At 33.5% G+C, this 19,873-nt stretch overlaps 1 protein-coding gene across 16 annotated transcripts in view; it reads right to left on the bottom strand.

The window, feature by feature from the left end:
* Positions 1-19,873, bottom strand: part of DMD (dystrophin) — a 2,843,071-nt gene that overhangs the window by 1,268,807 nt on the left and 1,554,391 nt on the right. For all 16 annotated transcript variants that reach the window (XM_079909736.1, XM_079909735.1, XM_079909718.1 and 13 more), the window contains 4 exons: positions 15,501-15,680; positions 15,063-15,191; positions 13,438-13,608; positions 145-267 (listed from right to left, as the gene is read on the bottom strand). In XM_079909736.1, coding sequence (XP_079765862.1) covers positions 145-267; positions 13,438-13,608; positions 15,063-15,191; positions 15,501-15,680 — 603 coding nt within the window. The remainder of the gene's footprint in view (positions 1-144; positions 268-13,437; positions 13,609-15,062; positions 15,192-15,500; positions 15,681-19,873) is intronic.

The following is a 19,873-nucleotide window of genomic DNA, read 5'->3' as shown; positions in this document are numbered from 1 at the left end:
CTCTTGTAATAAATCATTAGAATCACAAAATGTGCAAGGTACGCTCTGAGCATTTAGTTGGAGACTTGCGTTATCTAATTTCTTTCCAAATATTTATTCATTTTCATTCCTAGTTCATTCACAATTTTATCACAACCAATTTACCATATCTTTATTGAAGTCTTCCTCTTTCAGATTCACCCCCTGCTGAATTTCAGCCTCCAGTGGTTCAAGCAATTTTTGTATGTCTGAGTTAAACTGCTCCAATTCCTTCAAAGGAATGGAGGCCTAAAAAAAAAGATAGTGCTAATTTAAATCAAAATTACTTTTTATTAGAAATATAAGACAAAAAATACATTTGTTCAACCTCTTGTTGCGAAAATAATGACATGCATTATGTTTCCATATTATATTTTATGAAAGTGTTGAAATACAACTGGGAAAGTACCTGGGGATGCAAATAAAGACATTTAACATCATCAGAGCCAAACATACATACAAGAAAATGCAATTCATCATTCTGGTTTTTCAACAAAAGTCAATTTCCATATATTTGGCTGGTCTAACTGTTAATATCCTAAAGTTGAATTTGATCTTATTTTAAATATTCTGATATAAATACCATTTGGGTAAATATCTCTTAACAGAAATTGCCGCATTACATCAGTTGGAAATGCAGAATTGTCTCCTTATCCTCAGAAAAACTACACTGCAATCTGCTTAGATATTTTAAATGACATTTTTAGCATGGCAGAATTGACAGGCATGCTCCCATAAGACAAAAAAATGTCATTAGTTTGCCTTAGGCATCCTTTATTTGGTAGCACTAAAAAATTCAAAAGAATGAACCCTGAATATCTCAAATGAAAAATCTGAATATATGTTTTCCAAACTTATAAACATCACAGTTTCTTTGATTTTGAAATTCATAATGACCATAGTCTCAAAAAACTTTAAAATCCCTTGTTTTTCTGAAGAAACCACTTGAAGAGGAGTGACTAATGAAAATACACTGAAAATCAAATATATATTCAAAAGAATAGGCAAGATTTAAAGTTTAAACAGTTAATAACATAAATGTTTATTCTATTATCTATACCCTGTATTCAATTTCTTTGCATTAAAACACTAGAAAATACTTTATATCTGACAGCTTTTGAAAACTCACACGTGATAAATAGAAATCTTATTTTCTTACAGAGCTAAACATTTTCCACTTGTAAAACCAATTCAGGAACCACCCACTGTCTTAATGCCAGAATGACACATTCATCAAGTTTGGTCCCCACCCACTCTTCCCCAACACATTCCTAGTCATAGTCTTACTCTTTATTAGACAGCATCTCCTAGAGGACAATAGGGATAAGTGTCAAGGAAAAACCAAATATCTAATACTAATACTAATGAAGAAGTGAACCATCAAATGCTATCCGTGAGAACATAATTTTCACAGGAAGAAACATAAATAAACATTTATCTTCTAGGTACTTTTACACAAGAAACATGAATAAACACTTATCTTCTGGGTACTTCTACACATGCCAGAAAGGATTTATAGACTCTTTTTAAAGGGACTTATTTTCAATACCAGTTTTTAAATCCTAATGAACATTTAAAATTTGAAATATCATAATATGTTCTTGAACCAGTACAGACTGCTAGTATTACAGATATGCACATAAATGTTGTTTCAATCTCTGTATTACAAACATACTTCTATACTTTAAAATCATATATTGTACAATATATTATAAGAGTAACAGCCTTTAGAATCATAATTACACAATATTAATTCGATGGTATTTATGTTACTGAATTGTACACATTTCCTAACATTTAATAAGAGCAACTGCATTGTTCTATATGATTTTGTGAACATATGAAGATAAATAATATTTAAAATAACTTTTTGAGTACTTGGAGGTCAAAATAACATGGGTCCATTTGAAGGTAGATTTATCTGTTTTACTCCTACACTTGCTTCCTCTCTAGCTCATCCTTCCTCCACATACTCAAATATAGTAGTTTCAAAGGCTCAAAACTTGGGCACCCGTACCTCTCTCTCAATACTCCTTCCCTAATAAATTGTACTATCTCCCAAAACTTAACTATAACTTTCATAATATCTGTCAAATATTCCTCTTTAGCTGTGACCTCACTTTTGAATTCCAATCTAGACTCTCAGTAGCCACCTGATTTCTCACTTGAAGTTCAGCATGTCTAGAAATGAGCTTATTATCTTCCCCCAAACTGCTTGCAACATCAACTTGGTTAGTTCTGTAAATACAAGACCATTTTTTTCTGAGTCATCCATGTTTAAAACATGAGTCATGCTATTTTCCAGCACTTCACTCTAATGTCTAATAAATACCAAATACTTGCCAATTCATTCACCATGATTCACTTGCTTTCTTTTCCCAGAGACACCATCTCTCCTAGTCCTCACACAAGAGCTAAGGCAATAACCTCCTTACAGGGCTATAATCCTTCCCACCTCACCAGTTCTATCCTGTGCATTGTAATCAGGTCAGTATATTCCAAAACCATGGCTTTCATTATGTTATTTCTCTGCTCAAGAAGTACAAGTCAAAGAAGGTCCAGACTCCAGCATGATAGTCAAGGCTTCCCCTAATCTTGTCCCAAGGACCTTTCTAGCCTTATTTAAGTGGTCCTAATACAATCTTTCTTACAGGTCTATTGGTAAACTCCTGGTATCTCTCCCTCAAGGCTTAGAATGTTTTTAACCTTCTGGTGAAGAGCCTAAAACTCCTGCATGAGAATGCCTAGATTGAATCTGAGCTCCACCATTTACCAGCTGAGGGATCTTGGGCAAGTTATTTCTCCTCTTTGAGCCTCAGTTTCTTTATGTGTAACATGAGGATAAGAAGAATATCTAACTCATAGAGCTTTTATGAGGATCAAGTATGCTAGAATGTTGTTTGGTATATAATAAATGCTCAATAAGTATTGGTCTTATTATTTCCCCTCAAATTTGTACCCATCCATTGGCTCAGGTCAAGACCTTCCTCTTTTGAAAACATATGGTTTACGAAGGATAAAATAAATGCTTGTTGACATGGTATTTTTATTTTAACAACTTATTTGACAAAATCATGAAATTCTAATGTTGAACATGGAGAAATTGACACTCCAGTTTGGTAAAGCTGTATCATTCTTTAACAACAAAACTTAATTAATTAATCTGCATCAATGTAGAGAGTGGTCCCAAGGAGGATGCCAAAGGGCATTGCACTTGTTCTGCCCTGTGCAGTATTTTCATCAGGAATTATTTGGAGACCAAAAAGTATGCAAAAACACACACATTGAGAGGGATGAGTTTCACGAACATCCCATGAAGATGAGTAATTTGCCTGTCTGGTTCAACCTAGAATCATTCCTGGTACATAGTAGGCACTCATAAATGAACATTTCCTGAAAAACTAACTGAATACATGACTAATCATAGAACAGCAGAATAAATATTTCAAGGAAATCTTGAATGATCTGGAATTTTAAATAACACAATTTCCTCTGTATAAAATTGAAGAGACTGAAAAATAAATAAATAAAATTGAAGAGACTGGAATAATCAGCACTTCATGTGTGGATATATATTAATTGCTGGCCAAATGTTAGCAACAACACGATAGCACTAGGTACAAAAATAATATAAGCAGATATGAATAGATTTTAGGAAACACTAGTACAAAGTGATGAATTATTCAAAGCAAGATAATGCAAACTTAGATTTCATTAGTAGTATGTGTAGTGTCCAGATTTCCTGATCAAAGACTACTATGCATTTGTTAAAAAATAAGACCATTATGCAGATTAGGGATTTTAATTATTCTGTGTGGTTCCAAAGTGAATAACTAGAGTCAATGGGGAGAAATTACTTGGAGTCTGAATTTTAGTTTAATATAGGAACAACTAATTAGTGTTGCAAATTTTTTTTTTTGTCTTTTTAAAGCACTAAATTTTAAAGAAGTGAGTTTCTCATTGCTGAAAGTACATAAGCACAGGTAGGATGATGATGTATTAGCGTATAAGTTAGAAATAAGACAGTTTTTGCATGAATACTTCCCTAAAATTTTATCAATTTACAGTAAATTCTCTCCTCTAAATTCAAAGGGCTTTGTTTACTGTAGCTATGCAGCTATATAGAAATATTATGCAAGTCATATATGTAATTTTCAATGTTCTACTTGCCATACTAAAAAGTAAAAATAATCAGATGGATTTAATTATATTTTTTCCCAAATATGTCCAAAATATTATTATATAAACCTATAATCAATATAAAATTAGTAATAAGATATTTTACTTTCATTTTTTCATATGAAGATTTCAAAACCCACTGTGTTTTACACTTATGGCACATCTTAATTTAGAGTAGCCACATTTCAAATATTCAATAGCCATATGTAGTCCTGTGGCTACCTTATTGGACAGTACAGATCAATAACAACTGCTATGACGACGACATTGAAAAGAACCAATAGTTCATTATTAGTATGAAATATGTCACAGGAGTAATGTCTTACTAATAGGAGTCAAAATGCTGATGCTTTACTTAGTAAATTTTAGCGGATTTAGATAATTCTTATAATGTCCATCTCATTCACTTGTACCCAGATGTTTTCATAGAGGAATTTTCAGAAAGCCCTCTAGGGATAGGAAAATTTATGGGAATGGGTTTGAGATGTTGTATTGGGAGTCTCTATTCCTCATTTACGTGTAATCCTAGGTTGTGTTGCAGTATCTATTACATATTTGAATGTAATATTGTTTGACTTTCAAGGGTTTATATTTTGTCTCCCCAGTAGATTTTTAATCCCTGAAGCTGGGAATACATCTTATACTATTCTATATTTTCCATAGCAAAAGGAACTCATTTTTTAAACATAAAACGTGTTTATTATATCAATTACTAATTTTAGAACATCCAATAAATCAAATTAACCAGTAACTAAGTTTATAACCAAAATAACCATAACTATTCAACTCAGTTATTTAGGCTATTCTATTGGCAGGATCAGACCAGCCATTTGACATCCATGTGATTAATATTCTTCAAGGAGTTGGGAAATTTTAATTGCTTTTCCTTAAGAGTTCACTGGCTCACCATTAGGTCATGACTTTTCTGACCAATAAAAGTTTCACATGTCATTCTTTGGTCTTTTTGTCTTTGTAATGCTTATGAAATTTTAAAAAAAGAAATGAATAGTAAGCAAACATCCATAATTTAATAGCTCACTCTTGAATCATCCAAGTTTAAGCCATATAAAGTATATAATGCCTGCCTCTTTGATTCAGAATTATGACAAACTATTTGAAGAAACTGAAATCAATGGTGGATAAATCATCTTAACTTTTGCATACATTACTTCTATTGACTTTAAAGAAAGTATATGACCAAAGAAGAGCTAGAATCACAATTAAATCACACGTTAGACAGTACACACAATATAGGTCTTAAAATACATAGAAAATAATCAAAAAAAGTTATAATATTGCAGGAGAAAGTATAAACCAGGCATAGGTTTTATACAATTTAATTTTTACTTACCTTTTCATCTTAAGAGCTTTAGCATGACTGTGAAGTCATACAAAATACAAATAAAGTAAACCATAGGCAAGTTTAATAATCAGATAGATAAACGGACACAAAAGAAAGAAGAGACAGAGAAACTGAGAAAGACAACACTTTGTTTTCCTTGATTTTTTAATGTGGTTTCAGATTGCTTAACAGCTAATAATTGTGCTTTGCTGCATGATTTAAGATTAATGAAATTTAAGGCTTTGTTAAAGTTTTAGCATTAAAGGTGACTTATATAACAAGTTAACAAACAACAACAGACTGAAAAAAGCAAAATCAATTACAGATTGATTCATTGTAAATTGGAAGCATTCAAGATTACTCAGATACACTTTATCATTTTTAAAATGTAAGCTTTCTTTTGGTTAAATATTACTCTAATGGGCATAGATACACTAACATAATAATGACTGTGTTTACACAGACAGTAAAGTAAACATTTGTTAATATGGACTATGTAATCTCAGTAATTATGATAAATGGTCACTACATTCAAATCACACTAAAATCTAAATTGAAAATTAATATTCCAAATGGTACAGACTGATTTAAAATTGCTTCAAATCAGTCTCCTCTTTCCATTCTGCAGCTTTGAAAATTTATTAATCATTACAATATTGGTATAGAAAAAATTAAATAAGAATAATTCATGGAAACCTAAATGAATAAAGTTTCAAGGACCAGTAACATCCTATAATACAGAAAAGATATGATATGAAGAGTTATTTCAAATCAAAATATCTGGAAAGAAAACTTACAAAGAGAAATAAGTGTATTGGAAAGACCTATCTAAAACGAAGATAATCAGATAAAGTAGTTTATAAATTTATTCATTCACTTATTTTAAATTCAAAAGAGCAAGCTCCAAGGGACATAAGAAATAATTTTAAAGATAAAACAAATTGACTTGGGTAAGTGACATTTCATTGGGTGCATTCTTTGATATTAGGTAAGGTATTGGCTTATCTTTGATGCTGTGAGGATAAAAATGTGAAATTGTGGTAACTTCCCAAATTTGTAAGGCTGATTAAGAGACATTACCCAGTACGTCTCTGTTGGTTTTGAAATGATGAGATTAATTTTATGGTCACACTTTTCAGAATTGGATACAAAATACACTGATTGGTTAAGATATGTTGGTGGTTCAATAATCATCCCACTTTCTACTTTTTATTGAGAATAACTTGGAATATTTTTCTGCCTCACGATTACATGAGTTTAGTAGTAGCAACTGAAATAGAAGAAGAAAGGATTTAACTATAAAATATATGGGGGAGACAGATGAATTAAAACATTTAACATTTTGGACAACTTTCTATTTTTTTCTTATCTTTTTTCTTTCTTCCTTTCTCCCTCTCTCATTTCTGGTTTTTGTTTAATTATAGTTATTTTTAATACAAAGAAGTACTGAAATCATTATGTTTTAAGTGAAACTGGACATGCTTATATTAACACATAATAGACCAACAATAAATATCTAATGATACAAATAGAGATATAACAATGTATGCTGAGAGTCAGCATGATGGAGTGGACAAAGCAATGAATTAGGATCTAATGTTTTCTAACCAGGCTATCTAACTGTGAGAACCTGGGCAACTCACTGCCTCTCTCACAGCCTCCTATAAATATCTGAAAGTTCCAATCCAAGGAATGATTACTTTTACATTTGTTGATTGATCGGAGGAATCATTTTCCTTTATAAAAGATCATGATCAGAAATCACCAAATAGCTTTAATCATTTTAAATGTCATGTTAATAAGACCCAGTTAGTTGTAGCAAATGACACTGTGCACCAAACTCAATTAAAATCTACTTTGGAAACATTGTAAATAATTACAAAAGTAATGTGTTATCAAAGTTCCAACAGAACTAACCTGTTCTAGGGATAGAAAATTATAAACATGCAAAAATGTTGTTAATATAGAAATTCTGTTGCTAGGTTAACTTATTTCAGTGAAATAAAATTAGCAGGTAGAGTAACACAAAGTTTGGGTATTAACCTGTTACTATTACTTGAGGATTGTAGCTGTGATTATTACATATGTAATGCTCTACAAATCATGTGATGCCTATAGATCTTTACCTAAGTTTTCATCTATGACTTTTTAAATAATTTCTTTGTAGAAAAGTTTACTAAAAATATATTTATATAATAAGAGTAACTATACCAGCTAACAGACCATGCTCTCTTCTGTCAGAGAAGGTGTTAAATTAGAAATAGACTATGAAGGGGAAAAAGATCAATATGTTTGTATTGATAAAGTTGATTATTGAAAATTAGGTTTCAATTAAAATTCTCAAATCCAATGAATCTTATTTTGACATCCTAGGTGACATTCATTAGATGGATTACTTATTTCCCACTGATGCTTGGGAAAGTCACAATACCTGTCTAAACTATCCTTAAATTATTTATATATTACTTTTCACATCTAAAGCTACTACTTAAGATAAAATTAGACCCAACCATGTATTTTTTCCTGATATATTGTACACTAAATGAAAAACTCACGGGCTCTCTCACAGCCATATATATATATATATATATATATATATATTTATTTATTTATATATACATATATATTTATATATACATATGTATACATATACATATATATGTGTGTGTGTGTGTGTATATATATATATATATATATAGTCTCTGATCCAAAGAATGATTACTTTTACACCTGCTAACACTGATTGGACTGATTGGAGATCAAAATCTTGACATTGTATAAATATTATAGCAATAAAATTATATTTACATATATGATGGCAGACCATTCAAATCCCATGTTATAATTATACACACACACACACACATTGATATATACACACACACATATATATACACACACATACGTACACATACTGCTACACGGATTTCGAAAGCAAATTTAAGGCCCATATAGAAATTAAGGAATATATTGTATATAATATCCAACGGCACATAAATCTTAATAAAGAATGAAGACACAGAAAACAAGTTCACCTTGCTTTTGGTTAGTACCAATTGCACGGGCAATAATGTAACATTTTAGCTCCAAAGAAAGTGAAATATTTCTAAATCTCTAGAAGAGAACACAATCTAAGCAAATTATGTGTATGTCTCATAATATTTTGTTAGAAAGTAGTTGCCTATATTAATAGGATACAGCTAAGGTCTATTGACTCAACATGCTTTTAAAGCTAAGTATTACAATGTGACGAATATATCTTGATGCAAATTTTATTCTGAGACTCATAGGCAGCCTTTTGGACTCAATTAGTATTGAATCCTGAGTCAGTTTTCAGTTCATCACCTTCTTGGCCCTCATATATGATAATTTAACTCTAGGCTAGTTCTCAATGTCTCTAGACCAGTGGTTCTCAGAGTATGGTCTCTAGATCATTGGCATCAATATCACCCGAAAACCTGTTAGCCATGCAAATTATCAGGCCTACCCAAGGCCTACTGAGTCTTAGTCTTCAGGCAGGGGGGGAGGGGAGGGCAATTTGTGTTTTAACAGTTCCTCCAAGTACACAAAGGTTAGAGAGTCACTGCTGTAGACTGTCACTTCCTCTCCATTCCCACAGATACCCCTTTATTTGAGCTACTCACTGTTTCTCATCTAGACTATTGTGATAGCTTCCTAATTGGTTTCCCTACTTCCTGCCATTATTCAGTTGAATTCTCTTCACAACCACTGCAGGGCTAATCTTTCAACAGTGCATGAAAAAAAAAAATCAAGAACTCCTCATTGAGTATTGAATTAAGCATAAATTATTAGAAGATCTGCCTCAAATATCATCTCTCCCAAATTGCTGACTCTCCTCTCCAACTTGGCTTTTCAGAAGATGGAGATGGGTAGAAGTGCCATAAGCAACAAGACTAAGTAGTCTGTTTACTTTTGCCTTCCTATTTCCCTTTCTATGCTTCTGTCTCCTGTCACTTTCTTTTGCTGATAGTATCCCCCTCAAACACCACCATGCTATGCCACCATGTTCAGATGCCCTAAATCAGAAAGAGTTGAGTCGTGGTGTCTTTCCCCAATGATTCCATCAACTTTACCCAGGGTTCTGAAATTATGCCTGATTCGTTTTTATAACTCTGACCCTCCCCATCAAAACTGCCATTTTCTCAAATTGATTTCATACATATTAGGAGAGATTAAGCTTTCTCAAAGCCATAAGATACTGCTGATTAACCTAAATGAAATGAGAAAAGATAGAATTTCATGTATTTTATGGGCCCTATTTGGGACAAGCAGAACTTTCCAGTTCTTAAATTGGTCCACTCGATAATCTATAAGGCTGGCCCTTGCAATGGAAATAGCAAACACACATCTTCTTGGTCCCTACCCATTCCAGCACAGACCAGAAGGAGAAATCAGCTATTCCTCCATTTCTTTTCCCCATCAATTTCCATCTTAACCCTCAAAATTTGGCCATTAAGTCTAATATATATATAATGATAACAATAATTATTGATATTACTTTCACCATTTTATATAATTATAATAATTTATAGATTTTTTCAATGTATGCTTTTACATATCTTAGGTCATTTGATCCTCACCACAATCTTGAGGTTAAGATAAGACAGGCATAATCTTATTGCTTTTCTGGATGGAAATGAGATTCTGTGAGGTAAAGGGTCAAATCCAAGATCACACTCAAAGTATTGTGGCTTGAAGTTAAGAATTTTTTTCCTCTCGCCACAGTGCTCCTCACTGATAGTTAAAATTACCACTGCTGAGAACTGCATCTGATGGACAAGTTCTCAGCCAATCTAAACCGAGGAACCCAATGTACACTGCTTTCTGGATTTTGGAATTTCTTGTCATGAACAGTCCTTGAAGGACACAGACTTCATATTCACCAAATAGTGAATCCAGATATTATCAGTGAGTTCTCAGAATAAATTTTTGCTCTACTCATTTGCCCTTTCTAGTTGACCTTTGAAAGGATCCTGAAATTAGTTTTTAAACTGAGTTCTATCCATATTCACTCCCAATCTACTTTTATCACTGTAGATTTTCTCCCAAGTTTTTCTCCTAAGTGAAAACTACCCATAAACTCAACCTTAAGAATGTCATATTACAAACCAATCTTACCTTCCATAAGCCTTACTCTAATAGGAACTTGACTTTGAGATCAAAGGCTATCCCTGAGAATTCCAGCACTGCCAAAATTACCCTACTCCATAAGCAAACACACATACAAGTCATTAAATTCCTCACTGCATCAACAAAAGATCATTAGACACATTTTAGAGTTATCAGGGACTAATACAACTAATTAGTCCTAATTTTAACTAATCCAGCCCAGAAATTTTACACCATGTTCTATGCACATAACTTGTACCTCCTGAACCTCATCAGAGGAAGCAGAAAGATAAAAGGGCAGAAATTCCCCCATCCAATAAGTCTATTCTTATCCATTTTATATACTCAGTTCTAAATAATAACTCCTTTGTGGGGTGGGATAGTTTTCCTTTTAAAAACTACTTATCTAGTTCAACTCCCATATCTTATAAACACTGAAAATGGAATTGCAGAGAGACCACATGTTCTGCCTAATACTGACAAAGTTCAGAATTCAATCTTCTATGTCTATTGTTCTTCCTACCACACTATGTGATTGCTGGGACCACCTCATCATTAACTGTACACCCCCATGAAGATGTACTAGTGTTAAGCATATTATATGATTGCAATAAGTATTTAAACTTGTGTTTGTAGATATATATTTTTAAGCAAGTATCTTAAACATCCTGTATATTCCCATACTCACTAGCACAATGGACACTCAATACCATTAGTGAATGCAATGATAAACAAGCAAAATGTCAGGTATGCTTTAACTCCATATTTTCTGTTTCATCATGATGATAGAGCTTAATTATCTCTTCAAAGCCCCCAAATGGGGTCAACTATTGCATTCAGTCATCTCTATGAATTTAGAGGAAAAGGAATGCTTTGAAAAGTAAAAATGTGATTGTCATCAATTAATGTATAGTTGAAATATTGATTTAAAATCTTTTATGCTTTTCTTCAGTATGGGTGATAAAAGAAACACATCAAATGGCTCACCTGATGCATGATATCTGGAAGTATACTGACACATTCGTACAGAATATAGAATGACAATTCACAAACTTCTCTTGGCCATGCTATGTTTGTCAGTTTCTACGGTGCATGATGACTTCTACTCATTTTTCAATACCTACAAGTCACAGTCTTTTGACATAGTGTATCTCAATCTACCATTGAAAAAAATCAAGAAAAGAATACCCTGTTTACTCTTAAATATACTCTAGCTCAGTGATTTATTAAAAAGTATAATGGGAAGAATACAAAACTTAGTAATGAAGTATTAGCATTCATCTTTCAGATGACTAAAATAAGTTTTGGTTGTTTAGATATTACCCATTTAATGATATCTCCAGAAGTGAAAACAACTGTCTGTTTAAACAGCAGAGTAAATTCTTACAAAAAACAACTATGGACTAAAAATAAAATTTTAGAATCTGTTGGATGTTTTTCAGGTGAGGATTACTTCATATATAAATGAGTAGAACTAATTAGTTAACTACTACAAACAAGAGCAACAAATTAAGGTAAGCTAATACCTTTTTGCTTTGGGAAGGCGAGTTTTGAAGAGTAACTATGTTTCACATGCAATGAAGTATTTAAAATTCATATCACATTTCCAAATATTTTAGGAATTCCTTTATATATGTACTATTATATATAACAGTGACACAAAGTAATGCCTTAGAAGATTTAAACCATGCTATTATTGGGTGTCCATAATTACCAAAATAATTTTTCAAATGTATTCTCCTATTTTTCCAGGAATCAAAACTTACCTGACATATCGCATTTTCTCACAAATATTTCAATAATGTTATTCTCATTTAAGATTATTTCTAGCAATTATCTGTATATGTAAACACATATATTTCTTCTACATACATTTTTGTATTTGAAAGCATATCATATGTATTGAAAAATGTGTCAAACTACATTTTATAAATTTGGGAGGTAATTCCTTGCATTTTGATACTCGCCAAAGAGTTCAAATTCGATAATACTGTGTTTATATATTTTTGCAAGCTACCTATTAAATAAGATTTTTCCCTTCATTAAATGTTACACAAATATAAAGGGTTATCATGCAGAAGTTCCATATACCCTGGTTCTTCATTAAATAGAATAAATATAAATAGACATATAAAATTACAAAAATTAGGATATACAAGCTTTGCAATTATTTGTCTTCATGGTTTGCATGTCATGATAATCTAATGGATTTTATCACAGTAAGTATCGGCAACTAGCAAGAGCAAGTTAAAATACACACACATACACACATGTGCACAACCAGCAAAGATGTACAGAAATCCTACATCATGCAGGAGATGTACAAGACCTCATTTTGGGTATTTCTTCCATATCACACACAAGCAATATTATATTTGGCAAAATATGTCGGTAGTGCTTTCTTTAGATTATGTCTTTTGTGCTTTTTTGTTGTTGCTGCTGTTGGCCTGCGGCATGCTATTTGTTACTGTGCTGCAGGTTACCCCTGAAAGTACATATGTAAACCAGTGCAGAATGCAGTTCTAGACGAGCTGTGCCACGGAAAACAAAATGACAGAGAGAGAGGGATACAGGGGGTAGGGAGGGAAAAAGGGAGAGATATTGATCTCCCATGAGATTCAATGGTAAAATTTCCTCAAATACATTTTGGCCTTCATTTTCCTTTTGAAAACCTTGCTGTGAGGGTTGCTTGCCCCCTTCAGGGTACTGCGCAACCTTCGCAAGAGATCATTTATCACTAGTTTCCACCTTGGAGCAGATCTTCCTACCTTTCCAGTCTTAATTCTGTGAGAAATGGCTGCAAATCGATGGTTGAGCTCTGAGATTTTGGGCTCTATTACTTTCCTGCAGTGGTCGCCGCGGTTTGCCATCAAGTTTGCTGCTTGGTCACGCGTGGAGTCCACCTTTGGGCGTATGTCATTCATTTCAGCCTTTAAACGCTATATTCCGTGAGCAAGAGACAGGGCTTAAAGTTAGTAATTAAATGGAAGTTGAAAGAGAGCGAAAGAGTGAGAAAGCAAAAGAAAGAGCGAGGGAGAGGGGGAGAGAAAGAGAGAGAAAGAGAAAGAGCACATGGAGAGAAAATGGAGGGAGTAAAAAGCCAACTTCCATAAAATAGGAGTAGAGTGAGAATGTGTGTGACCTCAGGAAAATAGGTCACTCTCCTTGGTTACGTTTGATCTATGTTTAATGAAAGTAATTCCTTAGTCTGAAGAAGGACAAGGGATGTTTTCCTTTGCTATGGAAAACAACTATTCTATGTTGCTGGCAACAATTATAGTATTTTATATTTAGTCTTATTTTATCTTTCCTGAATTTCAAAGCTGTGGAACAACCTGAATATGTGCTTAGGAAGGAAGGTAGCTGAAGAACAATTTTCTATTCCTTCTGAGTACTTACAAGTTCCTTTTTCTTTATCATATCGATTGCCATGGAAAAAATGGATTTTCTAACAGATAAGAATTCTGTGTCACAGACAGAGGGATTGAGGAAAGCTCTGTCTGACTCAAGGGGTTGGAGAGGCTGTAAGTGAAATAACTCAGTTCCTATTTTTCCAAAGACCCTGAAGGAACATCCCTTACCTATACATCAAAGGAGAAGGAAGAGTAAAATAAGGTACAGACAATAGGGTAAATATTTCTGGGGGACAGCCTGAAATACATTTACAGTTTTTCATTAAAAAGGAATTGCAATCCTTAGAAAATATCAATTTCATAAAAACTAAACAAATGAATTGTATAGACAGAAACTACAATTTTTAAGCATTCTTTAAATAGTAATCCACTAGTCAAAATTATTGAAAATTTCAACAAAACAAAGGCATTGTTTAATTTATATGAGACTTCTTCAAATGCAATTCTTCCTATTTAACTGAAAAAACTGTCATCAAAGAGGTATTATAGCATCAGTAAGTTACATTTGCACATTATACCCCTCATATCCTTTTACAGGAACCATTTTTTTTTTAAAGTAAAGACTAAGTTGCCATTGAGAAAGACAGCTTAGGATGTCCTAATAATCAGTTTCAATACCAAAAAGAGAGAACACGAAGCCATGTTTAGTTTACGTATAGTTAAGAATGAAAAATTCAGTTTTATGTAAGCTCAGTATTGTTACTAATTACTAAGATTTAGACATCGCATAGGCAAAATGTCCATAGATTGGACTCCCGTTGTTTACTCAGATGGTCTGTGAACAATGCTGAGAAAGAAGTAGGGAGGGAAGGAAAGAAGGCATTAAAGGAGAAAGGAAAGGAAGGAAGGAGGTGGGGAAGGAAGAGAGGAAGATTTTTTTCACTCTTATTAAGAAGTCCTTTGTATCTTTTAGGACAAAGATAATTGATATAACTGTTGCACAGTGTGAAAATTACTTTTCATAATAGTTTAGTTGCTACCTTAAGCATGTCTTCTTTTTGCTGTGGTTTCTTTTTCTCAGATTCATCCAGAAGTGTATCAGCCTGAATGATCCAGTTTGTGATGTGATTCACATTCTGGTCAAAGGTTTCCATGTGTTTCTGGTATTCCTTAATTTTAGAGACATACCATGACATAGTATTAGTTAGACAGTATTTTAAAATATTTGTCCTACTTTGTACAATTTTAAAAGACAAAAAATGTAGTATCATTCAAATTACTTTTAGGTGCAATCTCCATATAGAATATAATACAAACATGCAAAAAATATCTTACACTATAGAAATAGATATTGAAATAAGGGCCAACACTTATGTGGAGTTGAAGAATTTGCTAACATAAATACTATTATTTAAAGCTTATATAATTTCTTTCTCATGATGGAGAGGGGCTGAAAATCTTCCAGCCTCTTCTCTTACCAACAAAAGGTTTAACCACTCTTCTGCCCGGGAAGTGACAGCTATCCAGTTACTATTCAGAAGACTCAGTTTATCTTCCACCAAGGTCTCCTTCTTGCCCAAAACTGCTTTCAAGGCCTCTCCTAGCTCTGTAATGCTCTTTAGGTGAACCTTCTGTTTCTCAATCTCTTTCTGAGTAGCCTGTGAAAAGAACAGCATTTGAGCTTCGAGTACTGTCGTCTTAAGACTTAAAGCTTTTGAAATGGCTATGCGTCCAGTTACTATGGTAAGAGTTTTCAAGGGTTTAAACTTTCAACCACGTCTTTAGGAATGATGAAAATCATCCCATATACACTGTAGTTTCGTTACTGGGTACATATGAATATGTATGCATACATAAACATGATTGACTTATTTATTTATGATTGTACATATTTAATAATAAACATACATACTGTCCATCTAAACATATTCATATTTACTTAATTTGTATAAGTATTGGCTAAAGGTAGATCTCAGAAAACCCATCCACAAATAAGCAACTGCTTTTATTTATTTACTTATTTACAGTATTTTTATTTTATTTTATTTTTTTAACATCTTTATTGGAATATAATTGCTTTACAATGGCGTGCTAGTTTCTGCTCTATAACAAAGTGAATCAGCTATACATATACATATATCTCCATATCTCCTCCCTCCTGCATCTCCCTCCCACCCTCCCTATCACACCCCTCCAGGCAGTCACAGTCACAAAGCACCGAGCTGATCTCCCTGTGCTATGTGGCTAAGCAACTGCTTTTAGAAAATTCAGCAATTATTGCACTCCTGTATTTCTACTGCAGGTACTTTCAAATTTTTGGTGCCACAAACCTGTTTGGCATCTGGTGAAACTTAAGTATCCTTTCTCATAATAATGTTTTTAAAAGGATAAAATTAAATGCAATGGATTTAAAATTAAAAACATTTATACTTAAATAAAATATACAAAATATACTTTTAAAATTTGTGAGATAGTAATACATGTTTTCTTTCGCAACATGTATAACTACAATGATCTAGCAACAAACCTTTAGGATAATTTCAAAGTAGTGATTAGCACCACTGGTGTTTTGAATTATATTCAATGACTAGAATGTAATATAAAATTATCTGTCATAATTTTATCTGTGACTGCTGGCAAAGTCACAGGAAGTACTGATACTGCTGGGATTTGTTGCTCACACTCATAATTGAAAAAATGCTTAATTTCAGTTAGAAGTAAATTAAAGAGATACTATTAAAATCCCCTAAGAGAGCACCAGTACTTCCTAAGACTTGATTTTCAAACCTGAAAATAAGCACATTTAATATTAGAAATTATGTAGAGAGTTGATGGAAAACTGATCCTAGTATAAACTTTACTGTCAGTTCTACGTACACCCTTTCTTGTGACGTGTCATGGCGGACCACATGACCATCTTGCATTTCCCTGCCTCTGCCCCCGATCCCTCCCTCGCCCACATACAGCTGTTGGACCTTCCCTGGTGGATAAGTCTGAGCCAAACAGATACTCTCTCAAGAAGTTTAACTGAGAGATACAGAGACTATGGTAATACCCCAGCTGAAAAGTCATTTGAAATGGAGCTGATGTCTTTACTGCAGCAAGTCAAAGCCATATTAAGACAAAATTACTGGGTAGCAGCAATGACAAGAAGTGGAGGGAGACCTTTTGCAAAGAGGCAAATGAAATATATGCACAGAGAATAAGAGAAGTGGTCCAAGTAAACGACAGGAAGATGGTGTCTATGAGGCCAGCATATATCCTTAGTCCTATATATTCTCAGGGTGCATTTCTATCTTTGTAGTATACAGAAATAACTCTTATGGCTGCCTTTCCTCCATACTCTCAGGTCCTGATCTACTCAAAGTATATATAAATACACACACACACATATACACATTTTGCTTTTGCTTTGGCTATCAAATAAGCAGGGGAATAAATGAGGTTAAAAGATGGTATAAAATAATTTCTATATAAAACAGTCATTGTTTCTTCAATTCTAATAAATACTTTTCTATTTGTTTTTCTTTTTCAAAATAAAAAAAATCTGAAATTAAGGTAATTAATGCTAAATGAACTTATCAGCTACCATGCAATGGGCTATTTGTAATGTAGCTGTCATCTGTTGCACATGAGTGAGTTAGCAATTCATAAAAGGAATTCCTTCATGTATTAATCACAAATGTTACTGAGCTCCTGCTAAATGGCTCACTATTACAGCAGAGATGTAGGTGATTTTACCTAGTGTCTTTTAGGAAATTATGAGAAATGCCATCTTTGGGTGGAAAAAGCCCTTCTGCAGTTTGACTTGTGACTGCTCATGGGCTAGATTCCAGCCCTTTCATTCCCTTTGTCTGCACCCTTGTGTAGCACACAATCTTTACAACCATACATGGTAGCCACTGTTCTAGGCACTGTGGATAAAATGATAGAGACACAAAGTCCTTACCTTTATAAAACTTATATTTGAGTATGACAAAAATATGAAAATATATGTAAATGAGCATTTCCTACTTCCTATATTCCAGACTAGTGCCTTGTCACTATAGTTCATTTACTCATAAAGGTAACACCTCACAAAGTTAAAGAAGTTAAAGCTTAATTTATATTTGGATCACTAACTATCTCTTAAAATAACTTCAGAAAGATGATACTATGTTTAAACTTTGATACAAAAAGTCGTTGCGTACACAGACATTTGTCCCTTCTAAGCCAGGCAATGTGATTAAAGGCAGTGGAAATTTCCAAATCTCAGAAGAGATCAGAGAAGTTTTGAATTTAGGAAATATTGTTGCAAACAGTTAATGGGTCACAAACCACTATTATTCATTAAAATCTCCCCAAATTCTCCAGCTAATTTTCAAGAGAAAATGTTTTATGTCCAGTAATACTTCATTCAGTTAATAAGAACAAGAAAACAGGAAATGTGGACTAATTTCTGGTTTCATTTTATGTTTTTCAATGTTGTAAGGTAAAACTCAAACATGTTGAAGTTAACACCATCATGAACATGAGCTTGAAAAAAACCAGTGTTCATTGTGGTAGTGTATAACCGTTTATGGCCAAAAGTGAATAAGGAGAAAATTTACACTCCTACTGTAAAAAGACCTAAAGTCAAACCTTTACATGTGGTATTCAAGAATAAACTGGTATTGAATCATTTGTATAAATGCTATTTTTGGTTAGGAAAAATATTGTGCTCGTTTAATGGATTTTTTATTTTCCCCCACAAAAGCAATTTTTTTTAAAGAAGATGTTGGAGGTAGGAGTTTATTAATTAATTAATTTATTTTTGCTGTGTTGGGTCTTCATTCCTTTGTGAGGGCTTTCTCTAGTTGTGGCAAGCGGGGGCCACTCTTCATCGCGGTGCGCGGGCCTCTCACTATCGCGGCCTCTCTTGTTGCGGAGCACAGGCTCCTGACGCGCAGGCTCAGTAGTTGTGGCTCATGGGCCTAGCTGCTCCGCGGCATGTGGGATCCTCCCAGACCAGGGCTCGGACCCGTGTCCCCTGCATTAGCAGGCAGATTCTCAACCGCTGCGCCACCAGGGAAGCCCACCACAAAAGCATTTTTAATTAATGGCATGGCTTACAAATAATAGGATCTTAGATTTTAAAAAGTATGCTGATCTTGCTCTGTGAAGATCTTACTTAAATTTCAATGAGTCAATGTACATTAGATGCTTAATACCCACTCTGCACTGTGCCATTCACTGCCAGAGATAAGGAAGGAGGCAGTCTGCATACCTTGCTCTAATGCTATCTAAAGTGTAGCTGCAGAGAAAAGTTGAAACACAAGCAAACAATTTGATATCATATTAGAAAGAACATAATTTTGAGGAAAAGATAATTCATGGCTGGTATAAGCATGAATGGCTTCAAGGGAGAGGTGATAATTGAAACCAGAGTTTACCATAAAGGACGGGATGGTTTAGACTGACTAAAGACAGAGTATAAAATGATGAGAAAGTACGAAGGTTGTAATCAAAAGCCACCAAAAGGGGAATATGGGGTACTCACTGGAAACTAAAAACATATATTTTAAGATGTCAAGGAACCATTTTTCCATGCTCTAAAAGTCTCCCTTAACAGAAGAATGTCTATACTTGCAGATGTATTGAGAACTGAATTACTGAATTAAACTACAGCTACTCTGTTGGCCATTCTCTCTATACCCTTACCTCTTTAAGAAAGGTAGACTTATTTATGGGGTTGGTGAGGTGGGGAGAAAAAAATGAAAATACACTTCTTCCTCTCAAAAGGCATTCAATCCTCAGTACACATGGTTTCTTCTGTTGCCTTATGAGGTGAGGGTTGGAGAGGGTTTGGGAAGGTCTACCCTTCTGAATGGGC

The sequence above is a fragment of the Stenella coeruleoalba genome, assembly GCF_951394435.1.
Source record: "Stenella coeruleoalba genome assembly, chromosome: X".
NCBI lineage: Eukaryota > Metazoa > Chordata > Mammalia > Artiodactyla > Delphinidae > Stenella > Stenella coeruleoalba.
Note: the sequence above shows the minus strand (reverse complement) of the source record. Positions and strands in the feature narration are given on the sequence as shown.